Genomic DNA, 20005 nt, shown 5'->3' with positions numbered 1-20005 from the left:
TACAAAGAGTAATTCACAATAAATCACACAAGTCCATCATCACAGCTTGCTTTCCCCTGTGATGGCTTCATTGCAAACTGGAATGGCAACATACAATTCCTGTGTTCAGCCTGCACAAAAGCAAAAGGGGCTACGTAAGGAAGATCTATTATTAAATTTAAGGATTTATTCATATTGATCAAGAATATTACATATTCTTAAAACTACAAGACCCTATTTTTACAAACAGACCCATTTTCTTAAGCAGAACCTGGGAAGTTTAAAACATAAGTAAGCACAATCATAAAGGCTGATATTTACATACCTTATAGCATACAAGACTGTTCCATTAGGGTATATCCTTATAAGACGATTCTCAACAGTGACATCATGAAGAAAAGACTTTTTTGAATCAACTATAAAGGTATCTGGTACCCAAAGCATTTCCACAAGTCGACCATCTAAGCTCAAACTCTTATTACCATCAAAGCAAAGCCTCTCATCAGTCCATCGCTGCCTTAGAAATATGGTAGCTGTGTAGTCCTGAAAGAGAAAATCAAATTTGTCATACAAAGGGAGTCTGTGCTGTATTCACTTTTACAGAAGTATATGGAAACAGCTGCCGGGCACAAACTGTGATTCTCCATGTCCCTGGCACTCCAAGAGCAGCTGTACTGAATTCTGCCAAATTTTCTAGAACTCCATGTGAGGTTGGTAGATTTTGTTCTAATGGTCATTTACAGTAAAAGCTGCTGGCCTTAGTCTGGGGCTATGAATCAGCTGAAGTCAGAGCTTTGTAAGCAGATAATCTGGCTCTGTAAAACTTGAAGTTTTAGAATGATTTATGTACACAGTTCCAAATCCCATTCACATTAGCTAATAAGAATGTTTTAAGAGCACAGGGCAAAAAGTAGAATAAATTCACATAGACAAAAGAAGTTAGTGAAACAGGAAAGGAATCTTTTAGTACAATTTCTCCTTTTAGCATCACAAAGGAAACAGTGGTACCAAATTTATCAAGACCTTGAACACAGCACTCAGTCCAGTTCCCCTTCAATTTAGATATGCCTTGCAGTCCTACAATAAGATCACATTATTTCTTAACACTTTTAAAACAACCTTTTATTTTATGGTGTGTTTTTATCAATATTATAAATTCATCTGAAGTTCTGACCTTATTTCCCCTTTCTAAATCGTAATTAAAAATTACTAATTACTAATATACTCATATTTAATATCTGAGTAATTTTTTTTCTTTTTATTTCTGTGTACCAATGTAAATCTTTAAGTAAAAGTACATTCCATTTCATAGTTTGTTCAAGAACAAATGATACAAATTAAATTAAACACAGCTGGAATAAATTAATATGTGACAGCAACAATAGAAGAGAAAAACAGCTTGAGTTCAGCTGGATCTAATAATAGAGAGAGTGGCTTCAAAGGCACACGAATACATCTTTATTTTTCTGAAATGCATAAAGATTTAGACATTTCAGCTGGAAAATAAGAATTGATCCACATGCTTCTCATTAAGATTAATACTCAGTAGCAGATTTCTGTTTGTATCTGTGAGAGGTGGGATTCACAGCTGCATTTCTATGCTTATTATAGTGTTATAAACACAATGTGTTGTGAAAAAGAGAATTCCATCTCCTAACCCATATTGACTTCACAAGGAGACAAGCCCAAAGTTGTATTGCCAGCAGCTGTAAGCACAAGATATCAGCTTATCAACAAGCAAAAAAAAAAGACTGCAGAAACTACTATACCATATTTATTTCTGATATTGTATCAATGCTTGCAATATCCATACTCATTCCAACTGACACAGGACCATCTGCAAAAAAAAAAAAAGAGGAAGTCAGAATGTAGCTCATAATTCTTTAATATTCAGTGTTCACGAGAACTGTCTACAAAATATTTCCATTTTTTTCCTAAATGTTTAGAAGCTATCTTAAATATTCCTCAAACACAGATTATGCAAGAATTTTCATGTTCTTAACCAAAATGTCATACTTCTGAGCTAAAACTATTTTAGTTTTCAGAAACAGGCTTTGTTTCTTAAATACTTCCTGGTTTATATGATTTTTTTTCCCCCAGAAAAAAACGTGCTGGGGAAAATGTTACACAATAAGGTGTGGAAGGCACAATCCCCATGGTACATCACACTCTTCTGCTGTGAGGAGCAGAGCAGTGGAAAGAATTCTTCCAGTTGCAACATCTGGTCCTTCAGATGTGGGTGAAGTAAGAAGTTTCACCTGGCAATGTCACATGGTTCATATCCAGATGGCACAGCTGAGTGACTTTCTTTACTGTCCATTTAAGGATTTATGGTATATATTGTATCGCCGTGATTTAATATCTTGCCTTTGACCGCTAGCAGGAAACTTGTGATTTAAATACCTTCATTTATAAAGGAAAACTTGCCATAAGCTGCAGTCTATTCAGTGTAGTTAAACACCTTACCAAGTAGTTCTTATTGTAATGTCAGTCTGCTCTGATTCCCATTTCCTCCTGAATGTGCATTTCACACTGTTGGAAGGAAGATCACCAGCTGTGTATTTTAAAATGCATAATTTTTGCAGAGCTTTGATGGAAACATTTTCCTGGTTGAATATATGCAGAATTATTAAGAGTGCTTGTACAAAGAAATTAATATTAAACCAGTGCATCTTTCCAAGAAATCGAGAAGAAGAGAACACAGCACTGAGAAATGCAGAAATACTTTAGGTAAGATCTCTGTAGCTGGAAGTGCCCCTATCTCACAGCACACAGCTGAAAGCCCTTCTTGGCTCCTTGCAATACATTTTGTAGAAATCTCCTATATGGCCCCAAATGGCATCCAGAGGAACATGGAATCCAACTCCACCCTCCTGAATAGCACTAAAGAAAAAAATGTTTCATTCTAAGACATTTAATTAGCATTTTTATTTTTTCCAAAATATTTTCTATTTCTAATGCATGTGCTAAAATCATTGCACATCTGTCACTCCTGAAAAAAAATTTTTATGTCCTTTGTTCTGGACTCGGTTGAAAGTTTAAATATAAAGCTCCAGCTTAAAACAGGACTGCAGGTTTGCAGCATGACCTGCTGCTAATATGCATGTTTATTATATACTATTAAATTATACATTGGATTTAGAAACTATTGTTCATATATTGGAAAAATACTTTGGAAACAAAATTGTTTCAAAGTTAACTTTGAAACAAAATTGACTGAAAAACTCTCAGATCATTGACAGGTTTTTCTGCTGTTTCTTTCCATTCTGTTTCTTTCCATTCTTTCCATACTCCATGAATAAATTCATTTTTTCTCCCTCCAGGATTAAAAGCTCAACCCCTAAGAAACTCATCCCAACTACCTGAGGTGCAACAATTAATACTTATATTTACCATTGTACTATATCATAATTGCAGGCACAATATTGCCAGTCTCAAAAGATATCAGACCCTCAAAAACCATTGAATTTTAAAACAACGTGATTTATAATGCATATTCTGGGGTTTTTTATGTCTTCCTAGAGATTCCCATGTGTGACTGTAACAGAGCATATTATTTCCAACTATCACACGATGATTTGGGGAGAACCCCATCCAGCAAGGCACATGCCTAATGATGGACCACCCCAAGGAGAGGACAATGCAATGTTCAGATGATTATGCAAGAATCATGGCTGGGAATAATCCAACTCTTCCTATTATATCATGATTAGGAAGGTAGGAAAAACACCTGATCCTTGCCCAGTAAAGTGATACAGATTAGGGAAAATGTCCATTAGTGACATTTCAGTATCATCAGTGCTAGGTTGTTAGGCATGTGAGAGGAAAAGCTGACTTTCCAGAAAGATTACTGAAATTAAGCAGGGGTTAATTTCTCTGGAATCAGACAAACAGAACTTTGTAGATCCTTTTTTCCTTTCCTGCTGAAATATTTTTCAAAATATTACTGAGTAACACAATTGCAGTGTTGGGTGACTCCCAAGCACCACAAGACATCCAGCTCAGGTTAAGATGTACTTCAAGCTCAAACTGACTGAACACAGACAAAACCATCCTGCTCCACTCGCCCCAGCCAACAGCCCTCACTGCCCAAGAGCACCCAGCCTGCCCAGCCCAGCATCCACAAAAACTCAGCAGAAATTACATCAACCTGGATACAGCAATGTGCTCTATGGGAGGAGTTGTGCAGGAAAACAAATTATGGAAAATACCTTTATTAACACAATACAAGATGCTGAGAACAGCTTTGCTCCAGCAATTAATCAATTCAGAACAACATTAATAGTTAAATGCTGATTTCTTTTTTGCATGTGAGGATAAATGTTTATTTAGTAAGGCACCATAAATTGTAAAGTACTAATAACAGAATGAGTCTGCTCATAATTATTCACCAGGGTTTCCTCTGAACTTCCTCTGAAAGGTCTCCTGTTGACAGTGTCAAGAACTGGGCAGCAAACCAGATGAGGCAGTCAGTTCCTACATTTCCATATGTTTGGCAGAAGTTCTGTATATAATGACAACATCAGAAGAAATCTACTGATCTTCAGAAGACAACTGAAGTCACTCTGTCCTGCATTATTGAAGGGAATCTTCAAAGCATGGCAGAGCATTGCCAAAGGGAGTGCCTTGTTACAGCACTGGCTGTGCAGCCTAAGCAACACACATTTTAATTTTACTGCAATTTATGTAAACTGTTCCTCTATGCCCTTTATAGATATTCATAGTGATCCCAAATGGGAAAGCAGCCAGAAGAGTGGCAGATAGCATACCTAAAAATTAAGTTTGGATCACTCACTGCAATGATCCCGGTCTGTAGCAGCAAAATAAACCACCAGTGTGTCACGTGTGTACCTGCTACTGCAATGGATCAGCACTATCAATAACTTCCAGTGCTGAGCCGTTAGCATGAGCCCTTTTGCATTTAGTTTAAGAAAACTCAAAACAATTCTGACATTCAGAAAGGCCTCAAAAGGATTTTTGGAAGAATGGCTCATCTTTTCAGCAATACTGGATAAAATACTGCAAGTAAACAGAGAATTAGAAGGAAAATTATCATAATAATAATGAATTATTAGAATAATAATTTCTAAACCTCATAATATATTATAATAATAATTCCTAAAACCCTCATTTTGTCTCTCTGGTTGCCAGCTTTGCTTTGGAGTATTACAGAATTCTTACATAATGCTTAGATTTTTTTCAGTGCATTTAACTTCCCGCCACAAGACATCTTTCTTGACAAATAGTTACATGCAGAAAGCAGACAGGTTAAGACAGGCCTTCCGACAGATCTCAACTGTAATTCTTGATTTGAAGGCATCAGAAGACAGACCCATTTCTAGCACGAATCAGTTTCAATCCTATTTGTTTACATCAATAATTTTTAGACATTGATGTTGCTTTGCTGGCGCAGTTTGTGGACAAGACAAAAATTGGTGGGGACCATGTTAACAACAGCTTGTTAAATCATTTGTCAAACCCCCCATGTTCCCATAGAGACAAATGCAAGCAATTAATGGGGGGACAAATAAGACAGGCAGCACACACAAGATAGGAAACCATCTTGGCAAGCAGTGCCTTTGACAAGGATTTAGAGGCTGTCACAGATAATCATTTTAACATGCTCTTTCCATCTTATGCTTTGGCAGCAGCATTATTGCAATGGGGAGTAATGCACAGAATTAAGTTATCTTGCAATCTATTCTGTATTGGCAAGACTGTTATGACTGTGACAAGATTTGTTTTCCACATTTAAATAAAATGTTCAAACAGCAGACACCGTTTTGGTTGAGAGAAAGAGATATATTCCAAAAGACAAAAAAATCTGGAAGCTTAATATCAAATCCTGTAACATAAAAATCAAGGAGCATTGTTTACTCAGCTCCTCAAAGAGAAATCAGAAAGGTGACTTGTCCAATGTCATAAAATACATGCAGTAGTAGTTGTTTGGCAAAGCAAAGTTTATGGATGCTGGAGACAACAGGAAACTACAAATAAATTGATCTTTTTACTATCTGAGCATAACCACCATTTATAATTTAGAGTCTCTGGAGCCAAGCCTTTGGAGGGATTGGAGAGGCAGGGGAGAACCCAAAAACCAAAACCCCCCAAACTGTCCTGCATGCAGGAAGCTGGGTTTGGTGGCAATCAGATGCTCTTAGTGTGTCTTCTGAGGAAAGAAGGAAAATCTCCATTACCATGGGTATGCTGAAGTTTACATATTCTGGGCTTTTTGCTTTTCTCTAAAGGATTAGATATTGGCTAGCTAGGACTTAAAATAGTCTTTAGAGGGTGGTTATTTGGTATTTCTTTCTCATGTGCCCTGCAAGTTTGTCTCACTAAACCAAAGGATGGATGTCAGACACAGCTAACATTCTGATATCTCTTTGTGTCTTTCGTACACTTCTGAAGACTAAAATGCCTTCATCTAATTAAATTTATAGAGCTTAATAAAAACAACATTTGAGGGAAAAAGCCCCATGATGACAGGTCTTAGACAGAAGGCTGGACCCAAAAATTTTATTTGCTTTAATTTAAAACTTAAGTCTATGAAATTTATTACTCATTATGAAGTGAAAGAAAATAATCTTTTAAATGTGATTTAGAATAACTGATGTAAGCATGACACTTTTCTGTTCCACTTGAAAGAAGCTTCCATATTCAAATATACTTAGCTGTGACCTTTTCCTAGTATCTCTCTTTTTAATTAGAACACTTAAATTATCACATTCAATCACAGAACAAAATCTATTTGTATAAAATTATTTACAAGATTTTATGCATCCCTTAACAACCCTATGAACCTAATCCAAGGTTCACTGAAGTCTGCAGGAATTGCTCATTAATTCAGAGAGTTTGGCACAGCACATAAAGTTACAAAATTGGTCTACATGGTTCCAGCAGAAAACCTGAGGTGGAAATCAACTTGTATTGCTGAGATAAAGTGTTAGGGTAATGTAGCACATTTAAGGGAAATAACTGTTGATTTTTAAATCCCTTATGCCAGTTTTTCTATAAAAGTATTCCATATATATCTGTAAGAGTAGGATAGATACTATTATATTGAGGAGTAATATCTGCTAACATTAGTATAGGAGCATTTCATATTCCAGTCCAAAGAATGGCTACATTCATTCCAGATTAGGGGTTTGGGGTTTTTTTATTCTTTATTGCACCTATCTGCTTAATTTATGAAAACCTGCTTGATGAACCAGCTCAAAGAGGGACATTAAAGTGCTATAGATAAGGAAAGAGAACTTTCTTAATAGCAATATTCAGATGAGGGCAGAGCTAAATAACCAGTCCAGCTGAGATTCCTCTGTGCTAACAGTGTCTGAAATACCCTCACAATGTGGCAACTGGTACATGCCACCCACCATGGACAAACACAAAACACTCAGCCAGTTTTACTTGTCTGCAGGCCTCTGACACACTAAGGCTGGCTTCAACTAATCCAACTTTGGGCACTGATGTAGGTGCTTAGAGGTGGGAAGGACAGTCTGTGTTACACAAAAATGGCAACGTTTGCACAGCCGGGGTCTGGAGGGGTGACTGCGCAGGAGGAGATGACCAAAACAAGGTGAGATAAATCCAGAATTAAAAACTAGAAAAGCAGTAGATTCAATCCATGCAAGGAGAGGAGAAAACAGTTTTTATGTTGTTATGCAGTCATTGGACTCAAATGAAAAAGATCTTCATAGTTGCCTTGTTAATGACACTACCCCAGTTGAGGTATGTGGTTGGGACATTTCCAGTCATCTGCCAGTCCTAGCACAACGACCAAAAACAAATTAACAAGCAAATGGAGGGCTTATTAAACTAAAAATTTATGAGCTGCTGTAAATTTTACTTAACTAGTAAATATTTCTGGGTTTTCTGGCTTTAGGAGAAAGGAACCGTCATTTTATGAGCATTTGTTTATACCTAACTTTCTTTTCAGGACTAAAACCCCATTTTGTCAAATATTAAAGAGCTCAATGACTCTGATTTTACAAGAATGTGATTGTATATTGGCAGCAATCATCACTTCAAAAATTGACCTTTCCAGCCTGAAGAAAATTTTCAAGGACAAGTAAATTTGAAATTACTTTAAATGAGGTTATTCTAAAATTTAAACTCACCTCTGGCCCTCTCATACTTGATAAAAACCACAATTCAGAGTTCCATTATGACTCACTAATATTAAGCTTAAAGCACTGTAGATGCCCACAAATAATACCATCTACTTGTATGACAAATTTCTTCATGCATATTTATGAGTGTATTTCTAACTGAGCTAATAAACAGAAATACACATAATTTTGAAAGCAAAGGAATCTTGGCCAAAACTAAAGAAAAGTAAGGCAAGTGTCTTGAAAAGGCTGGCTTTAGCAGCATATCAACATACACATACTAGGTTCCCATTTATAGAAATCCTTTCATTCAAGACAGCAAACATAGATTGTCAGGTGCATATCCATCCTTTTCTGTTCATATTTCTGGAAACACGAGTTTCTTTCTCAGAGTATATCATCACTCATAGGTTGCACAATCAAGACTTTGCAAGCTTTTACAGTAGCTGATGATCTCTACCAGAATACCCCAATTTATGTTTTTAATGTGCATTTGTTCATTAGCCTACTCGAGTCTAATCTGCTGTTTGACCTTAAGATCCATCTCTAACTGGTCTGTCTCTTACAATTAACATAAAATCATCCCAAAGAAACTAAGGATTTGGGCAGTGGGGCAGGGGGAAGTCACAGAAGAAGTATCAATGACTAATTGCTACTCTGGCGTCATCAGCTCTTTGACAGCTGTGCTGCAGTCATTGATGTCATTCTTGAGTAAAGCCAGTTACCAAGAACAGACACAAGGTACACCAGCTGCAGGCAAAAAACCACCACAGAAGTCAGGAAAATATTACATGGAACAAAGCTAGCATAGCTGTGGTCACAGAGATAAATAAATTCCCCAGGTTTGTTAAGCTGAGGATTTAGGTGCTTTGCCAGCTCTGCTTCTGAGAAGAGCAATCACTTCTCCTCCATCTGACCCTCATGCAAAGTGTAGCCCACCCTGCCAGTAATGGAGAGGGGTCAGGACTAGGCTGATACCACACCCCAGCCCAAGCACACCTTCCTCTGTAACAGGGAAAGTGATCCCTGTTGTCACAAAAAGTTAGATGTCACAAAAAGCTAGAGGTTCAAAAATCAGAAGCATTGCCTGAGTCATCCTAACTCAAATTATTCCTACAAAGTAATTTCTCACAAAACCACCAACCCTGCATTTAGAAGTGGCATCAATAAAATGTATTTTTTTCAGAGTGTCATCCCATTCCTTCAGCACTAGAGCTAATAAAGATCCATCAAAGGTTTCTGAGGCAGTTTGCATGCCTGAGCTGTAGTGAGCATATGCAGCGATGCTGGCACTGTCTGGAGGTGTGAGACTGGCTTTGTGTGTGACATTCTCAGTCTGTGCCCGAGCTCCTCTGGGATTTCTAGGCACATCCAGAGAGCCCTTGCATCCCTCTGAGCAAAACATCCAGAAAAAAAAAAATAACTATAGCATGGCTGTGATACAACAGCTGAGCAAAAAAGATGGAGAAAAGGGAGATTTGTAACTCAAATATGCTTTATGGTAGGTCTTAATTGCAATTATAGGATTTTGAAATGAGACTCTGTTGTCTACCCAAGCACACTCATCATGGCAGTGCCAACATATCTCTAGTACTAACATGAGGTAATGAATAAAATATATTAATGGCCACTGAACAGTTATTTTACATTATGCATAATCTCCAATGAGGAAGGGTTAGTTTATTTATTAAAGTTAATTTTATTTTGCTGTCAATCTCCTTAGAGCATTAAATATTTTATACCAGTTTTATCATCAGCTAAGATAATTACAATAAAAACAAGCAGATGAAATAGTTTTCCCCTTTTTCTTCAACCCAAAAGACAGGTTTATCTTAAAATTATTATAAATGGATTCAGAAACAGCACATGATGTGGAGCATCCATACTGAACCAGGCACTTGGATAACAAGAGGTAACAGTGTGGTCTTATAAAATCACTAGTCAATCATTTGTTTAAGCAAGATATAAAGGGATATAAAATATTTCATCTGCACTCATACATTTCCAAACATCTAGCTTAAGACCTATTGCCTAGCATTCACACTACAAGTTAATTTTCTGACAGACACATGGTGCTGAGTTTCTTTTCAACATTCAGAATATTTTCTTCTTCAGTGTTCTGCACTTTCTCCAGGACAATCTCTTCATGCCACTTGGTAACTCCTCAGTACTTCTGATACATCCAATAGCCTGACTCAATTTAAGGGAGAAGTTTTTCCCTGAGATTTCAGGTGTCTGACTGCACTGCAGGGCAGTAAAATCAGCCTCGATGCAGTAGACTGTGTGGCTCTTCCAATCTGGTGACCATTGGTTTCTGATGCAGGGGACTGACATTTTGATTAATTTTCTGTTTTCCGTTCATTCCCCCTGCACAGGTCTCAGTAAATCTGTTCAGTGACCTTTAAGACCTGAGGCAAGAACCATTTATTAAATAATTCTCTTGCAATCTTATAGCTGAGACACAAAGTACTTTGCATAGTAACAAGATTTGCCTGTGCTTTTATGAACAGCTTGATATATGAAGCCTTCAAATCTTTAATCAAAGCTTTTTATAGCTATTATTTAGGAAATTAAAGGAAATTACTCTTTTAAATAGGGAAGAGGTTACAGCTTATTTCATGAAGACACACATACAATGATAGTCAAGCTTTCTAACAGTCTGGAAGTTTAGCTTGCAAATACTTGGAATAGACAAGTTTCACCTTGGGCCACAAAAGCTATTAAACTCTATCTTATTATATCACAGAACATATATAATCAGACCAGTGGCTGTCAGATATCAGAGGAAAAATCTACAGAAAAACCCATTTGCTCTCATGCTGAACTTTAGACACCACATTATGTTATGACTCAGTCTTATTGAAAGAGCTTTTCTACTTACTATCAAAAAATGGACGTAGATACTTGTTGTACCCTTTTATTATTTTTTGTATTGTTGGAGGTAGAATTTCACCTTTTCCTTCAGCTTTAGGAATTTGCGTTGACCTGAAAGGAATTGAAAATGAGGATGTTTTAAAAGGACATAATAAAAAAACCCCATATTCAAAAAAATCAGATTTCATAATCTGTATTAGTCTCTTATTGGAAAAGAACTCTTTTATACCTTACAGTTTATTGTTTCTTTTTATACCTTAAATTCTAAGTCTATTTCTTTTTATACCTTAAAGTCTATTATTTCTTAACACTCTATCTGAGAAACAATCTTCTTTAATACTTTATCTGTAAACAGGGCATTATGGTTATAATCTAGGAATGTGGAAGGGATGCTGGTTGTTTATTAAGCTTCTTTTTACATAATGAAATACATTATATTTAGGTCTCAGAGACAGAAACCAACCTCAGAGACTAATGCATAAAAACACTCTTAAAATCCTGCTTTCACAACACAATTTTTAAACAGGCTACAGAAATAATCCTGTTGACCAAAATCAGTGAAGCATAATGAGAAGTCAAGTACTTCCTCTGTTCAGAAACAGCTACAAATACAATCCATAGAAGTTATATATTAATAATTACAAACCCTTTCTGCCTAACCCCAAAGGTGAGCACCCCAAGACCGTGAGCAGGGTGTGCTCTTCAGAAATTACAGGGCAGATGGTAGCAACTATTTGCTCCCATTGATTTGCGAAAGGTGGGGTATGAATTCTGAAGTTGAGAAGCAAATTAATTGCCTTAGTGAGCCCAGCTGGCAGAGGCACTGTCTCTGCTGCTGGAGAGCAGACATCTGTATAAACACCAGGAGAAGGGTGGCCAGCTCTCCTACAGGAGGTGCAAGAGCTGTAGCTGTGGTGATTTGCTCCTAGAGAGGAGAATCTAAGCATAAACCATTAGGTAAGGGGCTACCAGTGGTTTGTGATCTTCCCTTATAGTGCTAAATCCTCACTGAATGTCTTAGTTCTTTCTGGAGCTGCTCCTGAAAACTCTGCTTTCTCTTCTGCATTATATTTCTGGGTCTCTTGTAGCTTTCCAAAGCTTGGTATTTTCATTTTAATTTTGCTGTTTCTGAGAAAGCTTGAGTTGTTTTGTCAGGACACTGAGACACTAGGAATAATCCAGTATCTTAAACTGGAAAAGCTTAAATGCTGAGATGATCTCACCAAATGCACATGGCCAAATCACACTGTGGTTTTAAATGTGGTGTCCACTGGCTTGAAAAGCTGCTCTTGCTGTATAATTTTTTATTCACCAGACCCTATTGCCACAGAAGTAGCTGTTTTTCATCAGCTGCCTTATAACACAAATATCTTAGCTATTTGAATGATCTAATTTTTTTTCCTTTTTTTATTCCCTGTTTTTTATTTCTGTATTGCCAAAGAATGATATTGTTACTTAAGTGTACCCTTGAGTAATGCCAGCATTAAAATAAGGGAAGTTTCTCCTGTAAGTTTTTTCCTAAAGAAACAAACAGAGTCATGTTGAGTTGAGATTTGACTATAAATAAGGCCAGTTTTATGTTGCATAGAAGTGTTAAAATTGGAAATGCATTTGAATGTAATTAATTTCTTAAATACTGCACTTGGAATAGATATCTCTCCTTTAGTAATTTACATATAAATTTTAGCTAAGTGTTCAATGAGCTGCATGAGCTTAATTTCACAGCTTTACTGGATTGTTCTTGAGTAAGTTTTACACGTTGTGAAATGTTAAAGGAAAAGTTGTTTCTTTTCTACTGCTAAGGTATATCATTATTCTGCCAATCAACATGCAATTGCAGAGTGGTCTGGTTCATTATCATTAACTCTATTTTCTAAGATATATCTTTAAATTTTTCATGGAAGTCCCTCCCTTAAATGACCTGTGGTAATTTATAATTTTCCTCATTAACACGTGATGTGTAGACTCGTATCACAGATCTTTTGAGATTTATGGTTAAGTAAGCCTGGGAAAGCTGTTATGCTGTAATTAAGGCTGTGAGTTAATGAGGCACAGTCCCCTGTGTCCTGTTTGGCCACAGAACCTTAGAGAGGTCCTAGAACAACAAGCCAACAAGTGAAAGGAACCTGAGGCCTCCTAAACGTGAGTGTGTGGTGTGAGCAGCCTGCTGCCTTTGGGCGACACTCAGAGGCAGATTGTCAGTGGTGAAAGACAAGGAACTGCAGAGGTTCTGTGCCCTGGGCAGTTTGGGGTTTCTGTGTTTTAAGGGATGATGCCCTGTTACCTTTACAGTGCTCTTTGATTCACGTGCTCCATTCCCAGCTCAGCCACAGTGAGCTCACAGCTGCACACATTCACAAAGAAAAAAGCTAAGACTCCTTCCAGTTATGCATCTGCATCTTCTCATCAGTGCATCTAAGCTTCCCTTTTAACAAATATTTGTGTTGTTATATTTGTGTTTCATAGTTAAGGGAAGCTAAGTTCCTGCATTTTCTTAATGTATGTGAAATACCTTGGCATGCATTGAAATATGGAATTGCCTTGCAACAGGTGTTCCAGCAACCGAGGAGTGAACAGGTGTTTACAGAAAAAAACCTGAATATATAATAATTTTTCAGCTGAGAATATCTATCTGTTCTGGGCTGTCAATGCTTAATAAATGCTTTAACCCATCAGGTTCAATGCCCTCTGGTTGCTTTTATAGAAGCTGAATTATAATTATTTATTTTCCTAAGTCATTCTTACACGCAAAAACTGCAAATTTTTATGGGTTTGGCTAAACTTGAAAGGTTCAACAACTGTTTGTTATTTAAGGTACTTTCAAGTTAGCATCTTAACAGAATGGGGTAACTGGAAGGGAAAAAAGGAACATTTGCCCTAAACAGTAGTATATATAATTTATTTAGGCATAAGTACAGTCTAAACACATGTACAAGAATATTTTTTCTGGCTATTTTTTGTCAGAAGATATGTATCACGAAAGCCTGAAAGACACAGAAACACCTTAGAACTGCAAGAAGATAAACAAAATGCCAGATACAGTTTGAACAAGCTTTTGAAACACTCCCCCCAGGAAAACAAGAATAAAAAAAGCTTTTTTTCAGGCAATTCACTGACAGGCGAAGGGCTTACAGATGCAAATAAAGTTGTTATTTCTGGTTTCGTACCTTTGCTCAGTGATATGGGGGTTGATATGGTCTTTGCAGATAAACTGTAGCAAAATCTAAATCACTGATTAATTCTCTGCTTTGAAACAGACAGTACTGTCACCTTCTTTTTATTAGTAAATGGTGAGGTTGAAACAAACATCATGTTACCAGGCACAAAAACAAACAGTGAAATACCATATATACTCTTGATATCACTCAAAAAAAAAAAATTCATAGAATTCTGATTCCATAAACCCAGGTTAGCATTCTTTATGTTAAAAACACCCTCTCTGAAACAAATGGGAACCCTTCTTCAGACCAAATAACATGCATTTATAAACCTGATTCCTCATAATGACAAATTTGCCTCAATTTTTTCATTACTACTTAAAAAAAAAAAAAAATCTGGGAAACAAATCATCCAAGCAACTCCCCAGATATAGATTTTAATAGTAAAAAGGGGGGCATGTTGTGATCGTAATGTAATTTAATGTTAAGTGAAGTGAAGAAGTGTCATTCAGGCAGGGAGAGATAGAAAGGAAAAAAAACAACCCCATACCATTACTGACTGTAAATTATTCAGTAAAAGAAACTCTCTTCACACGTTAGGCAGAGATTTTCCAAGTGGAATATCTAAGGGACCACTTGGCAAAAAATCATGGCCCTTGCTTTGGGTGCACCTCAGCCCTTGGGTTTTATTTAGAAATATTTCTCTGTTTCAGTGCCAAGCAGAATAGTTTTTGTTTTAAACAGCACTTTCACAAACCCCTCCTGATTTGTGCACTGCAAAAATGCATTTTTGTACCCAAGCATCATCTTGTCTGTGAAATAACCAAGGGCCAGAGCCTCTTCTCAGCCTGTGTCTGGATTTGTGTACAACAGGCACATCAGCTCAATGCCGTGCACTCGTACCCAGGCACTCACACAGGTGCTGTGTGTGCACTTCAGCCCATGGATGACACTCAGGAATGAACTGCCTGTGCTTCTGGACACTCACAGCCAGATGAAGTTGTAAGAGGATTCAGTCTGTCTGATATTCATGGAATGTGCACCACAGGCTGAGCTCCTGGGGGAGTTTTGCCTCCTTGTTATTCAGGTGCTTTTGAAATTGTTGGTCTTTTAGCAGTGTTTTATTATGGCTAATCCATGAGTCATCCACTCATCAGAGTGGGGCAAGTCACAGCTGATGAGGAAAGAAGGTGGAATTAGAGCAAGTGCATGTTTTGGACAAAGACCTCTCTATAGGAATGGAGAAGGTGGGGGAGGTGGATGCTTTAAACTTATTTTCAGGGTACTGTTCCACCTGTTCCCACTACTGAGAGAAAGCTTTGTCTAAATTAGTGTTTGCACATCCACTTGAGTTAAAGCTCAGACAGAATCTTATCCTGAGGAATCTACTGTGAGATGAAGTAGTTTAAGCAATTCTAGATAAAGAATTGGCTCACAGACTTTAAATACTTCTGATGAAAGTAGTGATGAGAATGTTTAAGCTGTCCATGCTTGCATTTTCTTATTATAATTGCTTAAAGAATATTTTTGCCCATTTTCATAGAAGGAATATATTTTAAGTGCTCAATTTCTATATTTTTTTGTCGTGGCAGCTGTACTGTTAGAAGGGCTATGTGCAGCCAGAGGGGATCATTTTCACTTTCCAGCATAATGCATCTCAGATTTCCTAAAGACTTCACAATTTCATAACAGAGAATAAGAAAACAGTGTTTAAAATAGGTAATTCTTTTTAAGATACTCTCCTTTTAGTGCACAATGATGATTTTACTATCTCAAGCTTGTAGTAAATCTAGGTGGACTGTGTGCTTCTGTCCTAGGGCAAGGCACTATGCTCCAGGCAAGGACCGTGTGCCCATCTGAATTTATTAAGCATCTGATACAATACTCACTTTGTATTTAGTAATCCTTTATTTGAGGGTTCATATGCTTCATAAATATCATTCTTTTTCTCCCTCATCAATCTTTCCAATTAAAAAAAATCTGTTAAGGCAGCTGAGATTCATGAAGCTCAGTCCTGTATTTCTGTATTTATTAATACCCATGTAAGAGGCAAGATTCAAATGCCAAGAAGATTTTACTTTGTTACCTCGTCAGATATGTCTCTATTTATAAGTAAGTTTATTATAAACCAACTGATATAATAATATATTGAAGAAATAATAATTTTAACAAATACTTCTTACCTGTAGAGCAGCAATAGAAAAAGGGCTCTGAGACTGCAGCACTTAAGACTGCACATTGTCACAAGTTCTTTCAGAAGTTCTTGTAGCTCCTAAAAACAAAAGGTGCAGAGGTAATTTTTTACAGCACATATGCATTTCTAATACATTAATTCCCAAAAGTTTTAAACACTAGAGATATTGTCTCTTGAATAGCTTCTTCTAATGTATTAGTAAATATCTACATCAATTTAAAAAATCTCAAAACTTGAAAAAAAAGAGGTGGCATCAGGATTAATTTAACTAACCAACAGAAGCTGCATTCCAGTATAGTACAGCTCTTTCATTTTAGCCTCTGTCCTTTAAATATTAGGAAAAGTAATTGCTGTGAAAAATAATGTCATCCTGTGCAGGAGAATTGCAAACACTGAGTTTTGTCTCTGCTATTCATGCTTGTGAGTGCATCTCTGGCATATCAGTGTCCCTTCTAAAGGGACAATGCATGGCCCCATCTTAGAACACAGAGCTATTTAAGAGCAGCCTCTCTGGAACATGTATAACATCAATACCACTGGTATGTAACTTTGGTTGTCTTTTTGTTAATGAGAAAAAATGAAATTTTAGGCTTCTATGCCTAGCTATTAAAAAAAAATCCTTTGTATATAAATCATATATAACCATCCATATTCATGAGAATGTTTGGCTGAGGCAAGATGTCTTTTCTGAATGGGATTTCTTTGCTTTTGTCACTATGATTCACATCCACAATGGTTATTTTAAGAAATCTGTCAGCTCTGTAATCCATTTCTGGATGAAAAGAGTATCAATCCATAGTGTAATGCAGTCATGCAACAGATCTGAAATGCACAGACTGTGCAAACTTTTGCTGTATTTCAGCAGAGTACAAAAACCTTACTTGTAAGACTTGCTTCAAAACATAAAACAACCCTACATATCAGGAATGCTACTTACCCAGAACCTGCAAGACAATTGTTAATTGTTAATTAATGCAACTGGAATATCTTTTTTAGGTTTCAGGAAGGGATAATCAAACCTATTTTCAGTGTCCAGAATAAGTTTTGCAGGAGTATCTTGCATTTTCATTTCCCAGTAAATTGCTAATAGTAAAGAACTTCAAGTTTCACGGCCTGAAACTTTGTTTCACTGTTCTTTAGTGACCAATGTAAAATGCCAGCAGACTTTTTAAAAACCAAAGTAATTTTTCTTTCAGTCTACAGCTCTAGTAAGAGCAAAACTAGTGGTACTTACCTAAATTCATGCCGTGTGAATAGGATATGACTTTTATGTAACAGTGAAGTGACAAAATAACTTGTTAATGTCTCCAAAGAAAAAGGAAAACCATTTCAATGGCTTTTTAAATGAGGAAACATTCTCAGCATCTTGGCTACTTTAAGCATACACCAGCCTGGTAAATATTAATGTCAAAATAAATCATAGACTCCTCCTGACTTCCACAGAAAATCATGCATGAGACATTAAGAGAGCTGGTAATAGGAAAAAGCAGCACAAATGAGCAGATGGTGTTGTCAGAACACTGCTCTCTACATGCTGATTCTGTAACACCCCTGGTGCAGATCGTGGGATCTCTTTTGCGTATCTCATTTTGGGTTTGGATGCTTTCTACATTCATTATCTTTATCTCACAGGAAAATATGCTAAAAATAAAAAGCCTCTTACTGACTTTATAAGTACTTCATAAAGCTGCTTTTATATTTAGCTTTTGAATTGCTACTATGAGCTCCTAATACGACTGAAGATCCTTTATAAACAGATTAAGGAAACCTATGGATATTTCTGTACTTGTTTGGGTTTCATTTTTACAGTACTGAAGATGAAAAGGAGTGGGCTTATTACTGATTTCTTTCTAAAGCAACTGGTTTACCTTCAGTTCTTAACCAACATCCAAGGCAGCAATTTTAATGGAGGGTGGGGTGGGGAATTTTGGTCTTTTACACATCAAAGTCAAATCCATCCTATGGTACATGGATTATTTTTGTATGCTCAGGAAAAGAGAGCATGGAAGTGATGGAAGGGAGAAGATCTCTTCCTTCTGTGCAAGAAACACGAATCAAGAGATCTAATTGCCATGTCAGCTGGCTTGCCCTCACTGCAAAGGGACACTGCATGCCAGCCAAGGAATAGAACTGGGTAACTACTGGAGTCTTAAGCTGTTTCACAGATAATACTTAAGTTGGATATATAAATCTCTGCTGCATGTGTGTACATGCTTGCATGCATGCACACATTTTCCCTGCTGCCCCTTTCTTAGGGGGCTAACTGAGCTGGTTTATTCTGCTGAAATGCCTGCTCTAGGCAGGACCTTTCCTGCCACACACTTCTTTATCAAATGCTACACATTCACAGCAAGGTTCCTTCCTGCATGTGTGTACGTATGGAACTACTGGTATTTAAAACTAGTTCATCAGAACCCATAATATTTTCCTCCCACCCTAGAAAAATAAGCATACCTGTTTTCTGCGTAGAATATTGAGCAATTTGGTTTAACTAGACAGACTGCATGCTGTCCAGATTATTGTGCATATATTGACACATCTTGTTCTAAACATTTAATTGAGGTGAAGGTAACAAATCTGCCCCAGATTCTCATATGATAAAACAACATTTTTCTACTTTTACTCAGATCAGATTAAGACTGTAAAATGTCATCCAATGTTTTGACATTTCTCATGGCAATTCAGTTATTTATTATCTTCAGCATGACAGGAAAAGCAAATAATGTAAGTTTCACAAACCTTTGAGGCTGAAATGGGGTGAGGCAGACAGCTGGCAGAGGTAGTAGAAACATCCAAAGATTTCACTGGAAGTATATTTTGTGTGAATTAATTAAAGGATAAGATACCTATTATGTTGAAGTACCTTATGCACAAGTGGATGCATGAGAAAGACTAGAAATTATTAGATAATACACTTTGTCATATGGTAGTGGCCATATGCCTGAATTCCCATGGCTGCTACTGCAGGCATCTAAAACTGCATGTAGAATTATCCTAAAATAAAAAGCAGATGGTGGGTTTTAGAGTATAAATTGAATTAGCATTACAGTTGCATTTTACTTCCACATCTAAACTGTTGAATGACAGTGTCTTTAAGTGCTTGACTGAAAGGCAGAGAGAAACTCAGGAGGGATTCATTCAGAGTGGCAGAGAAGTACAGCTGCCTCCCCTGCTCTGGATTTTCTGCTTGCATTGTCTACCAGAACTGCAAAGTAACCTGTGAGCTTATCTGTTCTTGACTCCATCCTGTTTGTTAGATCAAAATGAACCAGTTAGAAGGGAAACAATGGAAAGCTGGAAACACTAAGAACTCTGTGGGAGAGAGAGTATATGGAAGGCAGTCACAAGATAAGATTTGGAAGTAGAAGGCATATACCCCTTGGGTCAGTTGGGGTCAGCTGTCCCAGCTGTGTCCCCTCCCAGTTTCTTTTGCAACACCAGCCTCCTCACTGGTGGGCTGGTAGAAGAAGCACAAAAGGCCTTGACCCTGTGCAAGCTCAGCTCAGCAGTAACTAAAACATCCCTGAAATACCAACACTTGTGTTCAAAGCACAAATCCAAAACACAGCTCCATTCTAGCCACCATGAAGAAAATTTACTCTACTTCAGCCAAAACCAGGACAGCTTGGAAAAGTCAACTGCATACAACAGACTGACAGTAGCCACTGACCAAGCACTTTGTGGAATAA

At 37.1% G+C, this 20005-nt stretch overlaps 1 protein-coding gene across 1 annotated transcript in view; it reads right to left on the bottom strand.

Moving 5' to 3' along the window:
• LOC128810674 (gamma-aminobutyric acid receptor subunit pi-like) overlaps positions 1-16383 on the bottom strand; it is a 38465-nt gene extending 22082 nt beyond the window's left edge. Inside the window, exons 1-4 of the mRNA XM_053983743.1 lie at positions 16306-16383; positions 10972-11075; positions 1749-1816; positions 305-522 (exon numbers count right to left, since the gene is read on the bottom strand). Coding sequence (XP_053839718.1) covers positions 305-522; positions 1749-1816; positions 10972-11075; positions 16306-16361 — 446 coding nt within the window. The 5' untranslated portion in view covers positions 16362-16383. The remainder of the gene's footprint in view (positions 1-304; positions 523-1748; positions 1817-10971; positions 11076-16305) is intronic.
• Between the last annotated feature and the right edge of the window lie 3622 nt (positions 16384-20005).

The sequence above is a fragment of the Vidua macroura genome, chromosome 8, assembly GCF_024509145.1.
Source record: "Vidua macroura isolate BioBank_ID:100142 chromosome 8, ASM2450914v1, whole genome shotgun sequence".
Lineage (NCBI taxonomy): Eukaryota > Metazoa > Chordata > Aves > Passeriformes > Viduidae > Vidua > Vidua macroura.
Note: the sequence above shows the minus strand (reverse complement) of the source record. Positions and strands in the feature narration are given on the sequence as shown.